The sequence below is a fragment of the Mastigoproctus giganteus genome, chromosome 8, assembly GCF_048544385.1.
Source record: "Mastigoproctus giganteus isolate SK-2022 chromosome 8, ASM4854438v1, whole genome shotgun sequence".
NCBI lineage: Eukaryota > Metazoa > Arthropoda > Arachnida > Uropygi > Thelyphonidae > Mastigoproctus > Mastigoproctus giganteus.
The window spans coordinates 131,103,875-131,129,071 of NC_143582.1; the positions used below are offsets into that span (position 1 = coordinate 131,103,875).

Consider the following 25,197-nt stretch of genomic DNA (forward strand, 5'->3'; position numbering starts at 1 on the left):
TCATGCCCGAGTATAAACAAGAACATATAAACTTGAAAATGCTTCCGAGGATCTACAAAATTTCTGGTATTGCATTTGTTACAGTGGATTAGACATGGGTTCATCACTTTGGCCTAGACTCTAACAAAATATAATATGGAAGCATCCATGTTCTCTGTCTCCCAAGAGGTTCTGTGTTGCTCTGTCAGCTGGCAAGATGATGACATCAGTTTTTTGAGATGCAGAAAGCATAGCAACATCACCATTGACTACCCAGAAAAGATCGCCACCCTCGCTGGTTTGTACTATGGCAACCTCATAAGGCAACTTTGTGAAGCCATCAAGGAAAAGCAGTTTGGGAAAACTGCAGAAAAGTGTCTAGCTCCATTACAACAGTGTACCCAGTCACACCTCCCATATTGCGATGCCTGCCATAAAGATTGCAAGATTTCTCATGCCTCAGCACCAGGGTGACCAACCATCTCAAATTTTGTGTTACATCCTGATTTTTGGCTCTCTATAGAGGTGTCCTAAAAGAACCCTAGCGGGAAGCCATTTGTCCCATGTAAAATATCATCATCAGCCATTTTCAATCCACTGCAGGATGAAGGCCTCTCCAGCAACTTTCCAGTTCCTTCTGGTTTGTGCAATGGCCATCCATTTACTACCCACAAACTCATGAATTTCATTTATCCATCTCCACTGTTGTCTTCCAGGTGTTCTTCTAGCTCCTCTTGGGTACCATTCTGTTATTCTCTTAGTCCATCTGTCATCATGTCTTCAAGCTGTGTGTCCTGCCCAAGACCATTTTAGTTCTTTAGTCTTGATAAGAATGTCCATTACTTGAGTTTGCTGCCCAATCCATGTGTTTCTCTTCTTATCTAACAGTCTGATTCCCAATATAATTCGTTCCATTTTTCGTTGTGTAGTTCTTAGCTTCTCTTCTATTCTTTTGGTGAGTGCCCAAGTTTCACTTCCATAAGTCATGGTGGGGAGTATACATTGGTTCATTATTTTACATTTCAGACAAACTGGGTATTGCTCTTCAGTATATGACTATATTTCCTGAATGCTATCCATCCAAAATTTATTCTTCACTTGACTTCCAGCTAATAAACTTGTCCCAGATAAGTATATGACTCTACCTTTTCATTTACTGCTCCTTCAATCATTATGTCCTTTTCTGTGGCATACTTGTTCATCATTACTTTTGTTTTAGTCATATTCATCTTTAGTCCAAAATCTTTACTAACTCTGCATAACTGATTAAGATTTTTCTCTAATTTTTGGGATCGTGGCTTATGACCACAATGTCATCTGCAAATCATAAATGGTTTAGGTACTCTCCATTCACATTGACTCCTTTCTGCGAACAGTCTTATCTTCTGAAAGCTTCTTCAAGGGCAACAGTAAACATATTCGGAGATAGTGTCTCCTTGTCAAACTCCTTTCTCGATTTTAAATTTGCTACTGTCTTTGTCTAATAAAGACAGACTAGTCTAATAAAGGAGGTAGCGTTGTCATATTTTCTTCAAAATCATAATATATGGGGCATCTATGCCTTGTCTTTCCAGTGCCCGAAACATTGCCTTATTCTGTATGGAGTCCAATGCCTTTTCATAATCCACAAATGCCATGCATAATGATGTTTTATATTCATTTGCTTTCTCCATTAGCTGTGATATTATGTGAAGGTGATCCATAGTTGAGAATCCTGTCCTAAAGCCAGCTTGCACTTTCAGTTGATTCTCATCAAGTATTCTTTCTAATCTGTTAGTAATAACCCTTGTGAACAACTTGTAGATGTGGGATATCAAGCTAATTGGTCTATAATTTACAATTTCTGATTTATCTCCTTTCTTATGCAGCAAAACTATGATTGCATTATTCCACTGCTTAGGCAACACACTTTTCTAATGCACTTTGTGAAGAGCATTGCCAGTTTTTGTGTTATATCTCTTCCTCCCAATTTTAACAAATCTACAGTAACTTCATCTTCCCCCGGGGCTTTCTGATTCTTCATTTTTATCAATGCATGTTCTACCTCATTAGGAAGAATATTGGGTATGTCATATGTGTTGCTAATTTGCTATCCATCTTTCCCACTGCTGGCATCATTCCCTCGTTCCTTGTATAGTTTTCTATAGTAGTCTTCTGCTATTTGAATTATGCCTTCTCTGCTATTTATAAGTAAACCATCGCTATTCTTCAGTTTCAGTATCATTTGTCTTTCTATATTATTGCTCATGGCTGCTGATTTAAGTCCTTTGTTTTTCCTTAATGCTTATTCTACTTTTCTGGTGTCAAATCTTCTTATGTCCTCTCTGAGTCTCTTTCTAATGGCTTTGCATAACTCAGTATCTCAATTTAGTGAGGATGAAGTCGATTTCATTAGTTGTTAATCCATTTGGACTCTTGCATGTCCACTTTCTGTTCACCCTTTTCTTGAAAAAAGTGTTCATTACTGACAGTCCTTGAGATTCTGCAAATTCCACAAGTCTTTCACCTCTTTTATTTCTTTCACTGATTCTAAAATTTCCTATAGTTCCTTTCTGCACTGTTTTGCCTTTTTCCAACCTTAGCATTGAAGTCCCCCATAATAATAGTGTAGTGGGTTTTCTGCTCATCTAGAAGACTCAATTTCGGTGAACATTTCTTCAACCTCTTCTTCATCATGGCTCGATGTTGGCGCATAAATCATTATAATCTTTAGCTTGTACCTCTTAGAAATCTTGAGTATTAGTCTTGACACCCTTGGTGATGTACTTTTGATAAAAATAATATTTACCCACTTTTAAAAATGAATCAAAAACGAAAAATTCAACAAGAGCATCATGTCTTCAATGAAGAGTGGAACACAAAATATTTTTTTGCTAACATAAATAACAAGACTATTTGTCTCATCTGCCGGGAGAGTGTCTCAGTGTTGAAAGAGTACAATATTAAAAGACATTTCACTACTAAACATTCTGAATATGGTGCCAATTTAACTCCAGAAGCGAGAAAGAAAACTGCTGATGGATTGATTCAAAATTTATCTAGACAACAAAATGTGTTTACGGGGCTAACTAAGGAACAAGAAGCTACTGTAGAGGCAAGTTTTGTTATTTCTCATATAATTGCAAAAAGCAACAAGCAACGGAGCACCAAGTTTGACAGATAAAAATGTTGGAGCGTTAAAGAAAATTCAGGATAAAATTTGTGAAAATTATCCTGATTATAATTTAATTACAGTTCTTTGTATTATACATCAACAAGTATTATGTAAAAATGTGTTAAAAGTTGAATATGTGACATCTTGTATTATTAAACTAGTAAATTTAATATGATCGAGGGGCCTGAAACACAGACAATTTGTTAATTTTCTCCAAGATATTGAATCCGAGTATACAGATATTAATTATCATAGCCAAATTCGATAGCTTAGCTTAGGAAAAGTTCTTTGGCGAGTATGGGATCTTAAAGATGACATCATTCTGTTTTTAAAACTGAAAAATACTATGGACTTTCCTGAATTAACTGATAATAACTGGATTTGTGATTTTGCGTTTCCCTGGACATCGTGACACACTTAAATACTTTCAAAGCCGTGTTACAAGAGAAAAATTTATACGCCCATGATATGGTAAAAAGTTTGAATGGATTTCAATTAAAACTCCAGTTGTTCCTTTGACATTTATTGATTAACAAGGTAGACCACTTTCCAACCATGGAGTTGCTGAAGATTCCAGAAAATAAATTTGAAAAATATTGTGAAATTATCAACACTTTGAATGACGACTTTTCACAAAGATTTGGGGACTTCTGAAAAATTGAGCCAAGTTTGGCAATAGTGTGCGACCCATTTTCAATAGAAATTGATAGTGCACTGAGTGAACTACAACTTCAGATTATAGAGTTGCAGTGTGATACCGATTTAAAGGAATTGCACCGTCGGTCTGTAAATTTTACAATACTCTTAATTCGGACAAATTCGATGAACTTAAAGATTTTGCCCGAAAAATGTTGGTTATTTTTGGATCAACCTACATATGTAAACAAACATTTTCCATCATGAATCTAAATAAAAATTCTTTACGATCAAGCATCACCGATGAACATTTACAAGCAGTTTTAAGAATCTCAACTAGAAAATTAACACACAAAATTAAAAAAAATGTTAAAAGATGTAAAACAGTTCCATTCATCTCATTAAATTCTTGGTTGTTAGAGAATATTTTTTTTTTATGTTATATTTCTTCTTCATAACAAATAATATATATCTAAAATTAGTATTTTACTTGCGGTCCACCTTCTTTTTGAATTCCTAATGTGGCCCTTCAGACAAAACATTTGTCCAGGCCTCCATTTGTCACAATTTATGAAATAAAAAAGTATTGTTTTTTACGGAAGTATATAAATTTATTGTATTTAGTAATGACAAATTGATAGGATTACATTTTCATATATCAAAAAATACGTAAATACTAACAAGTATTAATCAAAATTCTGAAACTTTCATTAATCAGACCTTCGTCTCTAGTTTGTTTGAAAAGAACTTTTAATCATTTTTCTTTTATGTACAGTGCCAAGTTTCTTTCTTTTTAAACACCAGCAGTAGTCGGCCATCATGCTTGTATTCCATCTTCCCTGGTACCTCTGCTTCATTTCCTTTATGTCCTGATGGAATCTCTCCCCTTATTCTTTGCTCATCTGTGCAAGATTTTCAGGGAAAAAATCAAGATGGGCATGCAAAAAGTGAATTTTGATGCTCATATTGCAACCTAAATTGCGAAGTTTTTTGAGCATATTTTGAACAATTTTCTCATAATCCTGTGATTTATGATTTCTTAGAAAGTTTTCCATTATACTTTTAAAAGCAATCCAGGCTTCCTTTTCAACGTCAGTCATAGTAGTTTCAAACTGACTGTCTAAAACCAATTTTCTAATTTGGGGACCAATGAAGATACCCTCCTTAAATTTTGCATCAGATAAACTGGGAAATTTACTGCAAAGGTACTTAAAGCAGTTGCCATCCTTATTCAATGCTTTAACAAATTGCTTCATTATGCCTAACATGATATGCAGTGGAGGTAAAAGTATTTTATCTGGCTTCACCAAACTTTCGTGAACAATATTTTTTGACCCCAGTGTAAGATTGTGCCTCCGAGGCCATTGCTTCTTTGTCCAATGCAATGCTTTAGCTCTGCTATCCAATTCACAAAAAAAGCATCGCATTTTCGTGTACCCACCCTGTTGCCCCAATAACATACATAACACTTTTAAGTTACCACATAGTTGCCATTCGTGATCTTGGTATTTAATTTTCTCCAGAAGCAACTTTAGATTGTCATAAGTTTTTTTTAAGTAGACTGAATGAGCAACTGGCACAGATGTGTACTTATCTTCATTATACAAGAGAATCCCTTTTAAACTAGTCTTAGAGGAGTCTGTAAATAGTCTTCATTCACTAGGAACATATGATGGAGCTCCTAAGGCACTTATTAAACCAGTGATATCACTGCAATATACGAGAGGACCTTCTTGTGAAAAATACTGTATAAACTCCCTTCACGATTTCTGTACCAGGAAAATGATGTACCTGGAGCAAGTAAGTTCTTTGCTTGAAGTCTGAATCCCAGAATTTCAGCAGCATACTTTGGAAGACCTAAGTCCCTTACTAAATAATTCAGTTCAACTTGTGTGAATTGTTGTGGTGTTAAAATATTTTCTGGTTGATAACATTCCTCTTCACTAACCTCTTTAGCTTCTGCTTCGGTGGAAGAAGATGTGGACTCCAAAGTTTCTGGCAGAGGTTTTACAGGCAGATCAAGTCCATGCAGAACCGGCCTTATGGCTGATGGTAGATCTGAATATTTCATGTCCTTTTTATTTTTTGAATTGTAACCTTTAACGTCACATATACAAAAGTAACATTCGGCTTACTGGCTCACGCCACACCATAGGAATGGCAAGCACACCTTTTTTCCTTGACTCCATTTTCTAAGACGTTCGACACATGTATGGCATACTTTGTGCAGTGCCCACGATTTATCCCGATCGCCTAGTTTTATGTCAAAGTATGCATAATACGATTTTTTTACAGAATTGGTAATATTTCACCTCTGCTTTACAGGAACAGAACAACCACATATGAAACAAAATATGACGGGACTGTTTATACACTTTCTGGTTGCCATACTAAAAGAAAACTAACACACAATGAGAGATCACAACGGTTTTTACAGGAGTACTGTGACCGCATAAGAGATGTGCCACTTACATAGATTCTGTGGTTGAGTGGACTGTACAAACAAGTGAGTGCATGTTCAGACAAGTTTAACCCGTAACTACACACAGGTTAAACACAGTAACTACACACAGGTCTACCAGACTGCACTCGGAAAATAAAATTCTGTGAATCACAGATAGGCTGGAAGAGCAGGGTGGGGACCGTCTGTTGTATTTGAGGCAAATACGCAATCTGTTGTATTTGAGGCAAATATTTGATACTGATTACGAATATAGGAGTATAAAAGCTGTAAACCATTGCAGAAACTATAGTTATGTACACATTTGCGTATAATGTAAGGATTTTGAGTACGAGAGTAGCGTGTGCGGACGTAGCTTATTGCCGCTCCTGGAACAGAGAAGTTTTTTCTGATTTATTTTCTGTTTTATTAGCTTAAATTGGCATATTAACTTATTTTCTAGAGTAGCTTTATATTCCTAGTTAAGATACTTAGTTTAAAGTTTAACTTAGATAGAGATTTTGTAGGTATTACTTATCGGTAAGGGTATCAAATCCACGTGTTACAAGTTGCAGCTCCATTGAACGAGAGGTTTTTTTTTTTAACCATATTTAGCCGATTTATTAACCAATTGTTATATCAAATTATTTTCTGTAAGTAGCTAGTCAGGATCCTTAGTTTATTCTGAATTGAGACATCGAGTTTTGGAAATTAATCGATACTTAAGTGTCTGTAGATTTACCGTTCGTAAAATGCTGCCATTGTTACGCGATACAAAATATCTCGAACTAGATAGCATAAGCTTAGTATAGTATAGTACATAATATAATATTGTCAATTAATCAGTAAATCTATTAATCTTTTTGAACTTCATTGTCAATTAAATTGTACTTTTAACTATATACATATAACAACTTAGATTACGTAACATAAATAATTAGCAAAATTAAATAATTAATACTTAACTTGATACAGAAGTTATATAAAGGGATTTCGTATTTAACACTCAATACTGAAACATAAATATAGCGTTATAACTGTGTTGGGATACAAGTTTAGCGTTTTAATTTTGTACTGAATTTAAATTTTATTGAAATTAAATCGAAATCATGACTCAGACCAGAGCAGCAAAGCAAAAGGCTCAAGCTAATGGGAGTGCTGTAGCTCAGGGGAGAACTGAGGGGGGCAGTTGCCCTCTGAGTCACATCCTTTTAAAATGCACTAATTGCTTGATGTTTGTGGAGGAGTCAAGTACAGGACATGATACTGCCATGGCAGTATCAGGTACGGGACATGATACTGCCATGGGGGATGTCTTTGTATGTGCGTGATGAAGGAGTGTAAGGAAATCAGGCGACAACTCAGGGTTCTTATGGGCCTATATGAAGAACAGGGTGGATGCCCTCGAAGGATTAAAAGTGAGGGCCCATCAAGCTCTCAGCTGCCCACACCAACGCCAGAGCTTGCACTTGGGCATCATGCAACACAGCGGCAACTCCCAAGGTAGAATGCGCTGGTCCCTAAGAAAATAATAGTTGTTGGTGACTCTATTGTCAGGGAAACGGGAAACATGCTTTGTAAAAAGGATAGGTGGAACAGGACCAGGGTATATCTGCCAGGGGCAAAGGTTGATGACATTGTAGAGGTGATATCATCTTTTAGGGGCACAAAAGGTGATATAGTTGTATACGTTGGCACTAATGATATTAAGAGTAGGAGACCAGCGGAATTACTTAACAAATACAGGTCACTGTTGAAAAAAGCCGTGAATTAGGGTTGAATTTGAAAGTGTCTGCAATTCTGCCCAGACACGATAGGAGGGCGTATATGATGAGAGCCCCATCGATCAATTCGGCCCTGGAAAGATTGTGCAAAGCTCAAGGGGTAGAATTTTTTTCAGCCTGGTCTGTACTTGTTAACAGGAGAGATTGCTTCTACAGGGATGGGATACACTTAAATAGAAAGGGTGCAAGAATGTTTCCTGATGCTATCGAGGCAGTGTTAGGTGGGTCGGAAAACTGCTAGATTGGGGGATGCAAGGACTAATAGATTAACAGTAGCCACTGGCAGAGGTGAAAGTGATTCTTGCACTGCTTCTATTGGAATGAGCAGCAGCTTGGAAAATAAGATGCAGGATATTTCAGAGACTGCTGGGAGTCATTGGGGTACAAGTAAACACATGGGTTGTGTTAGGGTAGCTAAGAAAAAGAACAGGTGCATGTATACTTGTGTGTACACCAATGCTAGGAGTTTGGTAAATAAATTTGAGATATTGCTCAAAGCACCAAAGGCGGATATTGTTGGGATATCAGAGACGTGGTGTCACACAGATATAAGTAATGCAGAACTGGAATTTGGGGAGTACAATGTGTATAGAAAGGATAGACAGGACAGGAGGGGAGGGGAGGAGGGGGTTATGCTAATAGTTAAGAAACAGAGTGGTAATCAATGGACACTGCTCAACGTGGACTAATGTTATTAGTGGAGTTCCTCAAGGTTCAGTGTTGGGTCCATTGTTGTTTTCGGTGTTTATGAATGATATTGATGATGGGATATCAAGTTTAATGTCTAAGTTTGCAGATGATACAAAGGTTGGCAGGGTCGTTAAGGACACTACTGACGCTATGCTGCTGCAACAGGATCTGGAAAGGTTGAACAGATGGGCTGAGAGGTGGCAAATGAAGTTTAACATTGACAAATGTAAAGTACTACATATGGGTAACAGTAACCCCAGAGCAATGTATCAACTCTGCGGTACTACACTGACAGTGGTGGAGAATGAAAAGGACCTGGGGGTAATTGTGCAGGCAGATATGAAGTTCTCTGAGCAGTGCAGACGAGCTGCAAGAGTAGCTCATGGTGTCTTGTCAATGATATACAGGAATTTTTCTAGCAGGGATAAGGAGGTGATTATTCCCTTGTATGAGGCAATGGTTAGGCCACATCTTGAGTACTGTATACAGGTCTGGAGGCCTCATTTCAAGAAGGATGTAGAGCTGCTGGAACGGGTACAGAGAAGGGCAACAAGATTAGTAAATGGAACAAAGGGTTGCTCTTACGAAGAAAGGCTTAAGTTTTGCAAATTACAGAGTCTGGAGACTAGGCACCGGCGAGGTGATCTGATAGAGGTGTATAAGGCTTTGAATGGTTTGAGCATGCTCAATGCCAATGGGATTCTTCATCTTTCTCAGAATAATCACCTCAGAGGGCATAAATTCAAATTGAGAAAGGACGGATGTCGGATAGATGTGCGGAAATTTGCCTTTGGCCAGCGGGTGGTTGGTTGGTGGAACCGACTTCCATCACTTGTTGTTGAAGTTGATAGCCTAAACAAATTTAAAGCTCAACTGGACAGGTATTTCGAACGAACGGAGGGGTGAAATGGGAGAGGGTTTTTTTTTTTTTTTTGGCTGATGCTGAATAAGCTTGCTTTCTTCTTGCATCATATGCCTCTACTAATGCTAATGCTAATGCTAACACATAAAATCCAAGGAAGTGAAGCCAGTCGACATCGATGGAGAGTGCAGTGTCGAGTCACTTTGTTGTGACATAAGCATTGGGAGATCAAAATTGAGAGTAGGAGTGTGCTATAGGCCTAATGACTCTGATGAGTATAATAAGAAACTGTACAGGGAAATAGAGTGGGCCAGTAAATCAGAGAGTCTTATAATGGGGGATTTTAATTTCCCAGATATTGACTGGAATTTGTGGGTTGGTCACTCACACACTAGCAAGGCTTTTGTGGATTTATTGAATGATTGTTTTCTAAATCAGCATGTTCGAGATGCAACTAAAGGGAGCAATACTCTTGATTTGATTATCAGTAGTGATTCTTCATGCATTAAGAATCTACAGATACAGGAACCACTAGGTGGCAGTGATCACAGTGTGCTGAAGTGGGATTTACTCAAGGAGGTAACTACCATCAGAGGTAAAGGGAAGGGTTTTTGCTTTCGTAAAGGCGACTACGATGGTCTGAGACAGTATTTAAATTCTATACAGTGGGACCAACTGATGACGTTACCAACAGCAAACTCAAAATGGGATGCATTCAAAGAACTTATCTTAGAAGCTACTAGGCTTTACATACCAATTAAGAAATATTGTTTAAGGTTCAGGCCTAAATGGATGTCAGATGAACTAATGAGACATATGGCAGAGAAGAAAAATGCGTAGGATACATATAAATTAACATGTGACACAGAAGCCTATAATAGATATAAGTTGATCTGTAACCAAGTTACAAAGGAGGTTAGGAAGGCGGATTGCGAGAAATCGTTGGCAAGGGATGCAAAGAAAAACAGCAAGGTCTTTACTTATGTAAACTCTAGAAGGAAGGCGATGAATCAGATTGGTCCACTTGATATCGATGGTTCAACTGTTCATGATCCTTCTCAGGTAGCTAACAAACTAAATGAATATTTTGCATCTACATTCACACATGAGGAGATATTCAGGAAGGGGAATGCCAGAGGTGAAGTAAACTCTGGCAGTGAGCTAGATGATCTTGTAATAATTGAGAGTAAAGTGGAGGAGAAATTGTTGAAAATAAATTAGCATTAGCATTAGTAGAGGCATTTGATGCAAGAAAGCAAGCTTATGCAGCATCAGCCAAAAAAATAAAATAAATAAATAAAAAATAACCACTTCCACTTCACCCCTCTGTTCGTTCGAAATACCTGCCCAGCTGAGCCTTAAACTTATTTAGGCTATCAACTTCCACGACAAGGGATGGAAGTCTGTTCCACCTACCAACCACCCGCTGGCTCAAGGCAAATTTCCGCACATCTATCCTACATCTGTCTTTCCTCAATTTGAACTTATGCCCTCTCAGGTGATTATTCTGAGCAAGAGGAAGAATCCCATCATCATTGAGCATGGTCAAACCATTCAAGGCCTTATACACCTCTATCAGATCACCTCGCTGGTGCCTAGTCTCCAGCCACTGTAATTCGCAAAACTTAAGCCTTTCTTCGTAAGAGCACCCTTTGTTCCATTCACTAATCTTGTTGCTCTTCTCTGTACTCGTTCCAGCAGCTCTACATCCTTCTTGAAATGAGGCCTCCAGGCCTGTATACAGTACTCTAGGTGTGGCCTGACCATTGCCTTATACAAGGGAATAATCACCTCCTTATCCCTGCTAGAAAAATTCCTATACAGTAATACCCCGAAGTTACGCGATAGGTGGGTCCGACGAAAATCGCGTGAGTCGAATTCGCGTAAGTCGGGGTACAACTTTGCATATAAATACGTATAAATTTTGCTTAATTGGGACCAAGGACTAACAAAAACACTAGTTTAGAAGAAAAATATTAATAAAATTGCAGTTCTTTATACATATTAATACAAAATATGTATTAAAAAAACAAATGACTTACGTTAAAAAGTTATTTCGATGTCGATGGCTTCATAAAATCTAACAAATTCGTCTGACGACACAGCGCGTTCTTTTTTTCACGCAGAATTTCTTCGTAGCAAGCTAATAATTTTTTTATTCCTTGCTTTGTAGCTATAACGCGTTCTTCGTTGGAGTCTATGTTTTCTAAAATTTTTAAGCCCTTTACAATTGAGCCCTTTTCAATTTTCAACCTGTCAAGTTTGCAATTGTCATGTGCTTTTCACCGTTGCTTCATTTAGGCCTGTAGCACGTGCAATATCACATGGTCTTTCATTTCGCTCAAAGCGTTTCACAATTTCATATTTTTTTCTCTATCGACAGAGGCGGACTGGCAATAAGCCTTACCGGGGAAACCCCGGTGGGCCAGTGTGATTTTGGCCATAAACCATAGTATGAGGCCACTATAAATTTTCCCGGGTAAGAATTTTTGACCCAGTCCGCCTCTGTTTATCGATAATTGCTTTTCTTTTTCTCTCTGAATCTGCAGTGTCTTCACCAGGACGCTTCCTTTTCATTTTTAGGGAATAAAGCACAATTACAAAACAAGGAGGCACGCTTGATACGCATAAACAAAGCTGCGCGCATGTAGCAACTGAATAAACAACACCATAAAGGCAGAGATACACTATTAACACCTCACATTTCTAGGGGTTACTACCATAAAACAATAAAAATCCAGTTGCGTTTCTGCTAGTGGAATCTGTTATAAACTGGTAGTAAACTCGATCTAATTGCATTTGCGATTATACCGATAGCTGGAATTGTGTTGGTTTTTATGTTATTATGGTGAAAGTGTGTTTCCCCTTCACTGATATAAAAAACATAAAAGCAGCAAAGTTGAATTTTGTTCATCTTTCGCTCTCATTCTCCACCGTCGCACCGTATATCGATAACATATGAAAAACGACCTTGAAGATAGTGGGCGGCAGCGTTGCCAAACGAAAAAATCAGGAACCGCGTAACTCCGAGTTCGCGTAAGTCGGGGTATTACTGTATATCATTGACAATACACCATGAGCTACTCTTGCAGCTCATGGTGTATTGTCCAAATACAAGAAAGGCACCTGGGGTGGATGGGATCTATCCAGTTATATTAAAGGAGGCAGCAAAGGAAGTAAGCAATCCGTTAGCCATAATTATGAGAGCTTCCTTGGACTCTCACACTTGTACCCACAGACTGGAGATGTGCAAATGTAACCCCAATTCACAAAGAAGTATCAAAGGCTGACACAAGTAATTATAGACCTCTGAGTTTAACTTCTGTTCCAGGAAAATTAATGGAAGCACTGGTTAAAGAAGCCCTGCAGGATCATCTTGACAAGAATTCAGTTATAGCTCAGACACAGTATGGTTTTGTTAAGGGAAGGTCTTGCCTGACCAATTTGATTGGATACTATGATGTAGTCACAAAAGAATTGGATGCAGGGAATAACTTTGATATTATATATTTGGATCTTAGAAAGGCTTTTGATACTGTTGCACATGGAAGACTGCTGCACAAATTGGAGCAGTGTGGCATTGGTGGCAAATTGTTGCTATGGGTAAACGGATGGTTGAGTGGCAGAAAACAGAGAGTTGTAATTAATGGACACTGCTCGTCATGGACTAATGTTATTAGTGGAGTCCCTCGAGGTTCAGTGTTGGGTCCATTGTTGTTTTCTGTATTTATAAATAATATTGATGATGGTATATCAAGCTTAATGTCCAAGTTTGCAGACGATGCAAAGTTGGCAGGGTTGTTAAGGACGCTACTGACACTATGCTGCTGCAACAGGATCTGGAAAGGTTTAGAAGATGGGCTGAGTGGCGGCAAATGAAGTTTAATATTGACAAATGTAAAGTACTACATATGGGAAACAGCAACCCCAAATCAACGTATCAACTCTGTGGTACTACACTGACAGTGGTAGAGAATGAAAAGGACCTGGGGGTAATTGTGCAGGCAGATATGAAGTTCTCTGAGCAGTGCAGACGGGCTGCAAGAGTAGCTCATGGTGTCTTATCAATGATATACAGGAATTTTTCTAGCAGGGATAGGGAGGTGATTATTCCCTTGTATAAGGCAATGGTCAGGCCGCACCTTGAGTACTGTATATAGATCTGGAGGCCTCATTTCAAGAAGGATGTAGAGCTGCTGGAACGAGTACAGAGAAGGGCAACAAGGTTAGTGAACAGAACGAAGGGTTGCTCTTACGAAGAAAGGCTTAAGTTTTGCAAATTACAGTGTCTGGAGACTAGGCACCGGCGAGGTGATCTGATAGAGGTCTACAAAGCCTTGAATGGTTTCAGCATGCTCAATACTGTTGGGATACTGCCTCTTGCTCAGGATAATCACCTGAGAGGGCATAAATTAAGGAAAGACACATATAGGATAGATGTGCGGAAATTTGCCTTTAGCCAGCGGGTAATTGGTTGGTGGAATAGACTTCCATTCCATGTTGTGGAAGTTGATAGCCTAAATAAATTTAAGGCTCAGCTGGACAGGTATTTTGAACGAACGGAGGGGTGAAGTGGAAGGGGTTTTTTTTTTTTTTTTTTGGCTGATGCTGCATAAGCTTGCTTTCTTGCATCATATGCCTCTACTAATGCTAATAATACCTAGTAATATTTCTTTAATGAATTGTGAAAAATCTTTACGTGATAGAAACAAATGGACTTCGGTTTAGTAATCGGTAAACATGCATAAATAACTGCCACATACTTTTACTCAAGCCCCAAATACACTGTAAACGAGTGTTATTTATATTAAAAACTAATAGAAGGCTATGTTCTGTTGATTGTTTGATATTGACTTAATAATGAATAAACATTTTACTTACCTACTTACGTGTATCTAAATTATTCAACCTACCTATTTTAAAAATGAATGTCAAAATATACCTATATATGTATAATAACCAAGAAGGTACATATGTTAATATTACACAGTATTTTGTAATCTGATGTACCACTGAAAAAAAATATCCAGATTTTTTTTTTTTTTTTGAGTTGTGTCTTGATTTTTTAAGGTCAATATCCCAAAATTGGCTGAGAATTGGTCACCCTATTCAGCACCCACCCTGTTCTCCAGATCTTGCTTCTCGTGACTTTTATTTATTTGTTCCCCAAGCTGGAGGATAACATCTGTGGGAAGAGAGATATACTTCCGACTCTGAGGGTGCCTCCGTAGCCAGGTGGGCAGGAGCAGCAGTGAGTAGCACACGCTTCTTGATTAGACTGGGGTTCGAGCCCATGACCACCGCATATCCCTGGAGCAATATGGCCTTAATTGCTAATGCTCCTAAAAACCATATAACTACAACTGAATGGAAGGACCAAGTTGGAGGACCAAGATAAAGTTTTTTGATGTGAAAACATCTTTGGAGGTAATGAAGTAAAACCAATTGGTAACAAAGATGCGAGGCGCAGATGACATCACATCCTAAACTCAATCACTAACGTTTATTTGGTAGAGCAGTGGTCTCCAAAGTAGGGTGTGCACGAGATGATCCATGGGGTGATTTGGTAAGCAGAGTGAGTGATGGAATCCTTCCATTTGGATCAACGTACCTATGTAAGGTGACTTTCTCAGCAATGACTATTATTAAAACGACATTTGGAAATAAACTTAACTTGGAACGAGATCTTCGGGTAGCTGTGTCCCAAAATATGGAACCAAGATGCACAGCAGTAATGAAAAATATGAAACCAAGATGCAAACCAGTAATGAAAAATATTCAAGCACATTGTTTCCACTAAAAATTGCTGTTGATTTGATTTATACCACTTTGTATTTTAATTTTAATTTTGTTTTGTTTTGTATTTAATTAAATTGTGATTTTATATATGTGATTCTAGATATAATGCATACCACGTAAATTATTTATAAATAAAACAAATAGGATTACATTACATTTACTACACTTGTTACATTAATGATTTCATATCATTTTGTACTTGAACTTCAATTTAATTTTGTTTTGTATTTTTTTGTTTGTGATATTTTAAAATTATATGTGATTTTAGATATAATTCCTTCCATGTAAATGATTTATAAATAAAAAAATATGTTAATCGTATACATTTAATTTTTTATTCCAGGGTGCACGGTAGTCCTTTTAAGTAAAATAAGGGTGTGCGACCAAAAAAGTTTGGAGACCACCGATCATAAGTAGCAGGCGTGAGCATAAAATGTTAAATTGTTCATACTAAATATTTCAGATTGAAGTAAAACCGATTGGTAATAAAAATGCAAGACAGAAATGATGCAAATGATATCACTTCCCAAATGACGCTAACATTGATTCAGTAGAGTAAGTAGTGGGCATGAGCATAAAACATTACATTGTCGATTTGTTAATGTACATAGCGGGCGTGAGCGTAAAACATTACATCGTTCATTACTTTGGTTCTAGCTGTTCGATTTTAAAAATTTAAACAGTTTTGATTTTTGTCAAAGATATTTTCACATAAAATAAAACTTCTTTCGTGCGTACAGGATACACATGCGGTTTTTCCCAGTGGAATCAGGGCACTAGAGCATCAGTGGAGAAGTGCATTGCAGTAGCCAGGAACTATTTCAAAAAATAAAGGGAATCATAATGGTATGACTTTCCTGTGTTAGAATACAAACTTTTTTGAACCATACTTGCACATTACAAATATGTGTGGTATAATTACTGAAATTTTACTCACTGCTGAATGGGTTAATAATTCAGCACTTTGAGTGTAATTGAAGGCAAATTTGTTAGAAAAACCATAGTAGATAATCCACATTATGGAAGCAGCAGAAGTAAATTGAAACTTTTCAGTTAGCATGATTTGTGGAAAGACATGACACTACTTTTTCACAGCCTGCTTAAACCTGGTGATCTCTGTTCTAATCTAACTAATTGAAAATGGGAGATTAAATGTATCCATAACATCAAATAGCTAAATTCAATAGAAAATCATGAGTTATTCATTTCTTTTAAAAATTACTACGAGTATTTTTTTCTATAATGTGTAGTCTTTCAAAAATGCTGCAGTCTCAATTTGGATGTGTATAAGGCCTACAAACTTTTGGCACATGCAGAAAAATATTAAAAAAGTGCTGTTCATTCAGTACTTCTTTTAAAGTCTTGTGTGTTCAGTCATCAAAATTAGCAAATGACTTTTTAGTTTCTGTGAGCCTTCCCAAATATGTAAAGAAACATTTAAATAACATAATTGCTGGAAATACAGCAGAGGTATATTTGAGAAGAGCAGCCTACATCCCATTCTTAAATATTTTCATACTTGAAATTCAGCATCATTTTTAAGTCTCAGAGAAAACAGCTTTCAATTGTCACAGGAAATAATGCTAATTTATTTACTAGTTTTATAATACACTAGAAACTCAAAGCTACAGTATTCAAAAAATTGGCACTTTCTGAATATTTCTCCTAGGGAAGTAGACTGTACAAGGGCAGAGAGAAAATAGGCCGGCCAGACTTAAAAAATACCGCAAGTGTCATGTATGTGTTAAGTTCCATCAATGACTACTACTACTAAACACCAATTTAAATTCTACATATTTCCTAGACTGTATGTTATTGTTACTATGTATTTGCATCATAAAAAATTATTCATTTTGCAAGACATTCAACACTGGTTCACAGTGTAGTGCACTAATATGCATTTAGTTTTTAAGGGATTTGATTGCTGAAATCTTATAGGATTATTTATATCTCATAAATAGTGCAATCACATAAAGAAAATATATCCAACACCCATACTGGAGGCAGCATTCAATTCAAATCCACCTTTGTTTTTTAGTCAATCATTACCCACTGGACCTATCCAGCAGTACGATTTAACATTTTGGCTTAATGCTGATGACTGTTGTTCTATAGAGATTATAAGGATCAAAGATACTATATTATCTAATAAAAATAAAGCATTACTTATACTATGTGTATAACCATAAAAAAAAAAAAAAAAACACAATTTTCAAAATTTTGGCTTGTTCTTGGTTTTGAGGATGCTGGATTTGTGAGGTTCCACAGTATTTAGTATTGAGTGAAAGAGAACAGCGTTCTTGGACTTTGGGATTGAGAGTGTTTCTTGTCACTTTTAGAATGCAGGCTGTTTCTTCCAAAACTAGGTGCAGAGCTGAAATTCTTCTTTGTCAACAGTTTTTGTCTATGATGTCTTCATCATAAAAATTAAAAAGCCCAAGCACTTTTCTCGACTTCTTTCCAAATAACAAATTGAAGTTTTGAGGCATACTGTGTAAAAGTAGCAATGAATGCGATGGTGCCTTGAATGAGACCATTTGCCCCAGGACCTACGTCGACTCTCAAGCTGTGTTGTCACCTCGATTTGTGCAGGAGCACAAACCGTATCAGGCAAAATTCAGCTTGTCACTGAAATAACTAAAATGTTCCCAAAGATTAAATGAAAATGCAGAGACACTTACAATTTTCAAATTATTTAAATGCCCACATTAAAATATAACCCTGCAACCTTTCCCATTTCTTCCTGTTTACTGGCCATCTCTCTCTCTCTCTCTCTCTCTCTCTCTCTCTCCCTCCCCCCCCATTGAGTGTCAGGGACATACCCTTGACTACAACCTGTAGATGCATCCAATAAGAATAAATTATTTTCACAAAATGTTTCCTGTATATGTTGCTATGAACTTTTTATGCTAATAGTAATTTTAAGTGGTATGAAATATTCCCCTTTAAATTATCACATCTAAGAACACTGTGATATCAATTTAAATTGATATAAATTGACCAAAGATAAAGTATTTTTAAGATTTTAATATGTAGTACCATTATTAACATAATTTATTCTTTATCATATATAGCCAACGGTAATATTTATGAGGGCTACTGGAAAAATGATAAGAAAAATGGACCCGGAACATTTCATTACCACAGAACTGGTCACATTCTTAGTGGCATTTGGATTTCTGATGTACCACGATGTGGAAACATCAGAACAGTTGATCGAGAACGTGCTATTAGTCCCACTCCTTTTGAAATACCTGAGGTAACTAAAACTGTTATTTTTATCCTATTTATAAAGAATTACATTTGATCTCAGTTTATTGAATTCCAAATAAAAATGCTCATTGAATCCATCCATCATGATTATTTAAATACTTTTCTAAAGCAACTTGCTATTACACTCAGTGACAATGAAAAATTTTTTTCAATAAGAATATGGTGGACCTTGGTGTATTTTTTAATGATTGCAAACATGCAGTCTGATTTTCTCCAGCCCTTGGTTTGCAAGATATTTCATATGTTAGTTTTTGTGTACTTGTGTCTGTCTGTCTCTGTTCATATTAGTTGGACTGCTAATTGAAAAGTTCTGGAATCTGAACTTTTCTAAATTTTGCTGCAGTGGTCAGTTTTCAGGTTGTTGTTTTTTTTTGTTGTTTTTTGGTTTTTAGGAGCATTAGCAACTAAGGCCATATTGCTCCGGGATATGCGGTGGTCATTCCCTGACCTTTCCGCATCCTCCGTATTTGGTGGTGACGGGCTCGAACGCCGGTCTAATCAAGAAGCGTATGCTACGCACTGCTGCTCCTTCCCACCTGGCTACGGAGACGCCCCAGTTTTCAGGCTATTCTACCCCACCTCCCTGCATGTCAGAGAGATATGTAAAACATATCTCCCAGATAGATAAGTGATAAGTGTGATAAGTGATAAGAGTGATAAGTGTGTGAATTAAAGTTTTACATATTATTAAACTCAACTCTATTGTAAACCCTTACTCCATTCTCAGGCATATGGGAAATATATTATGCAAAAAAGATAGGTGAAATAGGACCAGGGTATCTTTCGGGGAAAGACACCCTGGTAATGTTGTTATATACATTGGAACTAATGTTATTAAGAATAGGAGATCTGAGGAGTTATTTAACAATATAAAGCATTGAGAAAAAGTTGAGTTAGGATTAAATTGGGAAGTGTCTAGAATTTTACCAGACATGATAGGAGGAAGTAAATGATGAAGCCTTGTCAATCAATTTACAGTGCAAGAGATTATGCAAGGCTCACAGGGTAAAATTTTCCCAGTGTGACTTGTGCTTATTAGCAGGAGAGACTGTTTTTACATGGATGTTGTTCCCAAAAATTACCACACTGCTTGAACTTTTGCTGCAGTTTGTTTTCTTGAAGATTATTAACTTTGATCTAGACTAAGAATTCTGATCTCTCTCTCTCTCTCTCTCTCTCTCTCTCTCTCTCTCTCTCTCTCTCTCTCTCTCTCTCTCTCTCAGGTACAAGAATATTTGCTGATGCTATCAAGGCAGTTCAGAAAACTGCTAATGTCAGGAGATTACACAGACTATAGAATAACTGCAGCTGCAAACAGCTGTTGAATCAATTTCAACAGCAGATGAAATTTATTCTTTCACTTTATTCTATTAAGAATATCAAAGCAACCTAGAAAGCAAGATTTTGGGATTACCAGTCCTGCTCACGTGACAAACATATATAATATGGACTGGTTTAGGATTAGCAGATGAATACTTATTTGAACACTAATGCTAGAAGGGAAAAATTAGATATGTATCAGGTTTATCATTATACATATCTAATTTTTCTCTCAACCATGGACCCCAGTACACCAGGCCCATTCGTTACTCTAATGCTAGAAGTATAGCAAATAAATTTGAAATATTGATTTAGTCATCAAATGTGGAAATTGATTTTAGGAATATTTGGAAATGAGTTGCTACATAGACATAAAGGGAGATGGAATGTGGTGAGTAGCGTGTGTGTGTGTGTGTGTGTGTGTGTGTGTAGAGAGGACATTTTTTTTTTCTTATGCCCAGTACAGGGTTAAGAATTTAGGACTAATCCCACAACACATCTTAGACTTGGTACTAGGTGATTTAATGACTACTTCATGAAAGTCAGATTGCTTGACATTCAACCTAAGCTTAGTGCTGATTCTTTCAACTCCATCTACAAATCTACATACTCTTTGCACACATAGAAGGCATGCCTAGCTTTCATCTGTTCCACACAAACACATGCACTCTCTCTCCTCCCGCCCTGAGATTTCTAGTGTATGGAGTTCAGTGAAAAAGGGCCCACCAATATCACATCAACAGAAACATGCACAGCAAGGTTGGTATAAACTACATGTACCATCTGTCTCTGATCTTCTTCACTTCAGGAAAGTACATTGACTTCTTACTCTATGCATGTTTAAATTACATGAATTTAAAATAATGCACAGCAACCATATTTATGGAATGTGCCATGAGAGGTCAGCGATAGCCTGTCATTTTTTCATTTTATTTTGCTGAAGATCGTTGATTGATCATCTATTGGAAGTGCATAATTTTTTTTATTTTGTACTTATTTTTACTTATTTTGTTTATATTATTACTCTTATGGCTAGTGAGCATCCTCATAGTTCTAGAGGAAGTTCTAGTGTAAGGTTGAAACTTGTGCCCTTAACTACACAAAAGTCGCCGTCGTATACTCGGTCAAGTTTGATGGAACGCATTGAAAAAAATGCTTGCTACATGGATGAGTGACCAACATAAAAAACACATTAACATTAGCCAACTGCAAGAAAAAACTTGTAACCTTTATGAGGATGGGGAAATTAAGCCCTTTTCAGCAAGTATTAGCATTAGTAAAGGCATATGATGCAAGAAAGCAAACATATAGCATCGGCCAAAAAAAAAAAAAAAACACCCTTCTAATTTCAACTATCCACTCGCTCCAAATGTTTGTCTGGTTCTGCATTGAATCTATTTAAGATATCAACTTCTGCAATGACAGATGGAAGTTTGTTCCAGAAATCAACTACCTGCTGGCTAAAGGCAAACTTCCGCTCATCTATCCTACAACTGTCTTTCCCCAATTTGAATTTATGCCCTCTCAGGCAATTATTCTGAGCCTTCTGCACATCTACCCTACAACTGTCTTTTCTCAATTTGAATTTATGCCTTCTCAAGCGATTATTTTGAGCAACAGGCAGAATCCCATCAGCTGAGCATGTTCAAACCATTCAAGGCTTTATACATCTCAATCAGATCACTTCACAGGTGCCTAGTCTCCAGACACTGTAATTTGCAAAATTTAAAACTCTCTTCATAAGAGCAACCCTTTGTTCCATTCACTAATCTTGTTGCCCTTCTCTGTACTCGTTCCAGCAGCTCTACATCCTTCATAAAATGTGGTCTCCAGACCTGAATACAGTACTCAAGGTGTGGCCTGACCATTGCCTTATACAAGGGGATAATCACCTCCTTATCCCTGCTAGAAAAATTCCTGTATATCATTGACAAGACACCCTGAGCCACTCTTACAGACTGTCTGCACTGATCAGAGAACTTCATATCTGCCTGCACAATTACCCCCAGGTCCTTTTCATTCTCTACCACTGTCAGTGTAGTACCACAGAGTTGATATGTTGCTCTGGGGTTGCTGTTTCCCATATGTAGAACTTTACATTTGTCAACGTTAAACTTCATTTTCCACCTCTCAGTCCATTTGCTCAACTTTTCTAGATCCTGTTGCAGCGTACTGCCATTACTGTCATTAACAACCCTGCCAACTTTTGTATCGTCTGCAAACTTAGACTTTAAGCCTGATATACCATCATTAATATCATTAAGAAATACAGAAAACAACAATGGACCAACACTGAACCCTGGGGAACTCCACTAATAACATTAGTCCACGAAGAGCACTGTCCATTGATTACCACTCCCTATCTTCTCCCACTCAACCATCACTTTATCCATAGCAGCAAATTTGCCTTCAGTGCCACACTGCTCCAATTTGTGCAACAGTCTTCCATGTGCAACTGTATCAAAAGCCTTTCTAAGATCCAAATATATGATATCAAAGTTATTCTTTGCATCCAGTTGCTTTGTGATCACATCATAGTATCTAATTAAATTGGTCAGACAAGACTTCCCCTTAACAAACCCATGGTGTGTCCGAGCTGTAACTGAAGTCTTGTCTAGATGATCCTGCAGTGCTTCCTTAACCAGTGCCTCCATTAATTTCCCCAAAACAGAAGCTAAACTACCAGGTCTGTAATTACTTGTTCATGCTTTGATCCTCCTTTGTGAATTGGGGTCACATTTGTCATCTTCCTGAGTCTCTCATAAAGGAAGCTCTCATAATTATGGCTCAGAGTTTTCTTACTTTTTTGCTGCCTCCTTTAAAATACTGGATAGATCCCATCCATCCTAGGTGCTTTTCTTATGTTTATCTTCAACAATTTCTCCCCCACTTTGCTCTCACTTATTACAAAATCATCTAGCTCAATGCCAGAGTTTAATTCACCTCTGACATTCCCCTCCATGAATAACTCCTCATGTGTGAATGTAGATGCAAAATTCTCACAGTTTGTTAGCTAATTGAACAGAATCATCAACAGTTGAAATTGAACCATCGATATCAAGTGGACCAATGTGATTCATCCCCTTCCTTCTAGAGCTTACATAAGTAAAAAACTCTTTACTGCTTTTCTTTGCATCCTTTGTCAAGGATTTCTCGTAATCTGCCCTTGCCTACCTAACCTCCTTTGTGACTTGGTTATAGACCATCTTATATCTATCATAGGCTTCTGCTTGACCTCTTAATTTATATGTATCGCATTCATTTTTCTTCTCTGCCACATCTCACTAGTTCATCTGACATCCATTTAGGCCTAAATCTTGAACAATATTTCTTAGTTGGTATGAAAAGCCTAGTTGCTTCCAAGATTAATTCTTTGAATGCTTCCCATTTTGAATTTGCTGTTGGTAACATCATCAGTTGGTCCCACCATGTATCATTTAAATACTGTCTCAGACCACCATAATCACCTTTACGAAGGTGATTATGGAGGTCTGAGACAGTATTTAAAACCCTTCCCTGTACCTCTGATGGTAGTTGCCTCTTTGAGTAAATCCCACTACAGCACAATGTGATCACTGCCACCTAGTGGTTCTTTTATCTGCAGATTCTTAATGCATGAAGAATCACTACTGATAATCTGATCAAGAGTATTACTCCCTACTTGCCTCCTGAACATTATATCAAAACAGCAATCATGATAACGTGATTGCTGTAGAAAACAATCTTCCAATAAATCCACAAAAGCCTTGCTAGTGTGTGAGTGACGAACCCACAAATTCCAGTCAGTATCTGGGAAATTAAAATTCCTCATTATAAGACACTCTGATTTACTAGTCCACTCTATTTCTCTGTACAGTTGTTCATTATACTCATCAGTGTCATTAGGCCTATAACTTCTACTCTCAATTTTGATTCCCCAGTGCTTATGTCACACCAAACTGACTCAACACTGCACTGTCCAGCGATGTCGACTGTCTGTACTTCCTTGGTTTTATGTGCTTCTTAACTAATAGCATAACCCCTCCTCCCCTCCTATCTTGGCTGTACTTCCTGTACACATTGTACTCCTCAAATTCCATTCCTTATTTCTGCATTCCTTATACCTGTGCAACACGACGTTTCTGATATCCCAAAAATATCTGCTCGATGTTTTGACCAACATCTCAAATTCATCATATTTATTTACCGAACTCCTTGCATTGGTGTACACGCAAGTATTCTTAGTTAGATGTTCGTATTCTTAGCTACTCTAACACAGCCCTTGTTCCGCAATGACTCCCAGCAGTCATTGAAATCCCTCACCTTGTTTTCCAGGCTGCTGCTCATTCCAATAGAAGCAGTGCAAGAATCACTTTTACCTCTGCCAGCAGGTACTGATAATCTATTCGTCTGTGATAATCTATTCGAACATCTAACTAAGAATACGCAAGTATTCTTAGTTAGATGTACGTATTCTTAGCTACTCTAACACAGCCCTTGTTCCGCAATGACTCCCAGCAGTCACTGAAATCCCTCACCTTGTTTTCCAGGCTGCTGCTCATTCCAATAGAAGCAGTGCAAGAATCACTTTTACCTCTGCCAGCAGGTACTGATAATCTATTCGTCTGTGTAACTGCCCCCCCCCAAGTTCAGGATGGTAGCAAGTTTTCATCAAGAGTATAATTTTCATGATGTGAAAATGTGTGGAGAAGCTGGATCAGTCGATAAAAATGCTGCAGAATGATTCCCTGAGAAACTGAAGGCCATTCATGGGAACAAGAGTAGCCTTGTTCAGGCGAAGTTTTTACAACTCCGGAAAATAGAGAAGTTTTTTCTGTTTTATTAACTTAAATTGGCATATAAACTTATATTCTAGAGTAGCTTTATATTCCTAGTTACAATACTTAGTTTAATTTTTAACTTAGAGATTTTGTAGGTTATTACTTAGTATTGGTAAGGGTATACAATCCACGTGTTTTACAGGTTTTGCAGCTCCGGCAAACAGAAGTTTTTAGCTATATTTAACTGCTTTATTGACTAATTGTTATATTAAATTCTTTTCTATAAGTAGCTTATAGACCTAGTCAAGATTCTTCGTTTATTCTGAATTGAGACAGCGAGATTTTGGAAATTAATTAATACTTAGTGTCCATAGATTTACCGTTCATAACATGCCGCCATTGTTATACAATACAATGTTATATCCCGTACTAGATAGTGTTAGCTTAGTATACTTTAGTATATAATATTATCAATTAATCAGTAAAATTTATTAACCTTG

General features: G+C 37.2%; 1 protein-coding gene across 3 annotated transcripts in view; it reads left to right on the forward strand.

Annotated features, from left to right (window-relative positions):
* Positions 1–25,197, forward strand: part of LOC150081822 (MORN repeat-containing protein 3-like) — a 175,488-nt gene that overhangs the window by 106,456 nt on the left and 43,835 nt on the right. For all 3 annotated transcript variants that reach the window (XM_090378913.1, XM_090378914.1, XM_090378915.1), the window contains exon 4: positions 18,419–18,603. In XM_090378913.1, the coding sequence (XP_090235039.1) occupies positions 18,419–18,603 (185 nt within the window). The remainder of the gene's footprint in view (positions 1–18,418; positions 18,604–25,197) is intronic.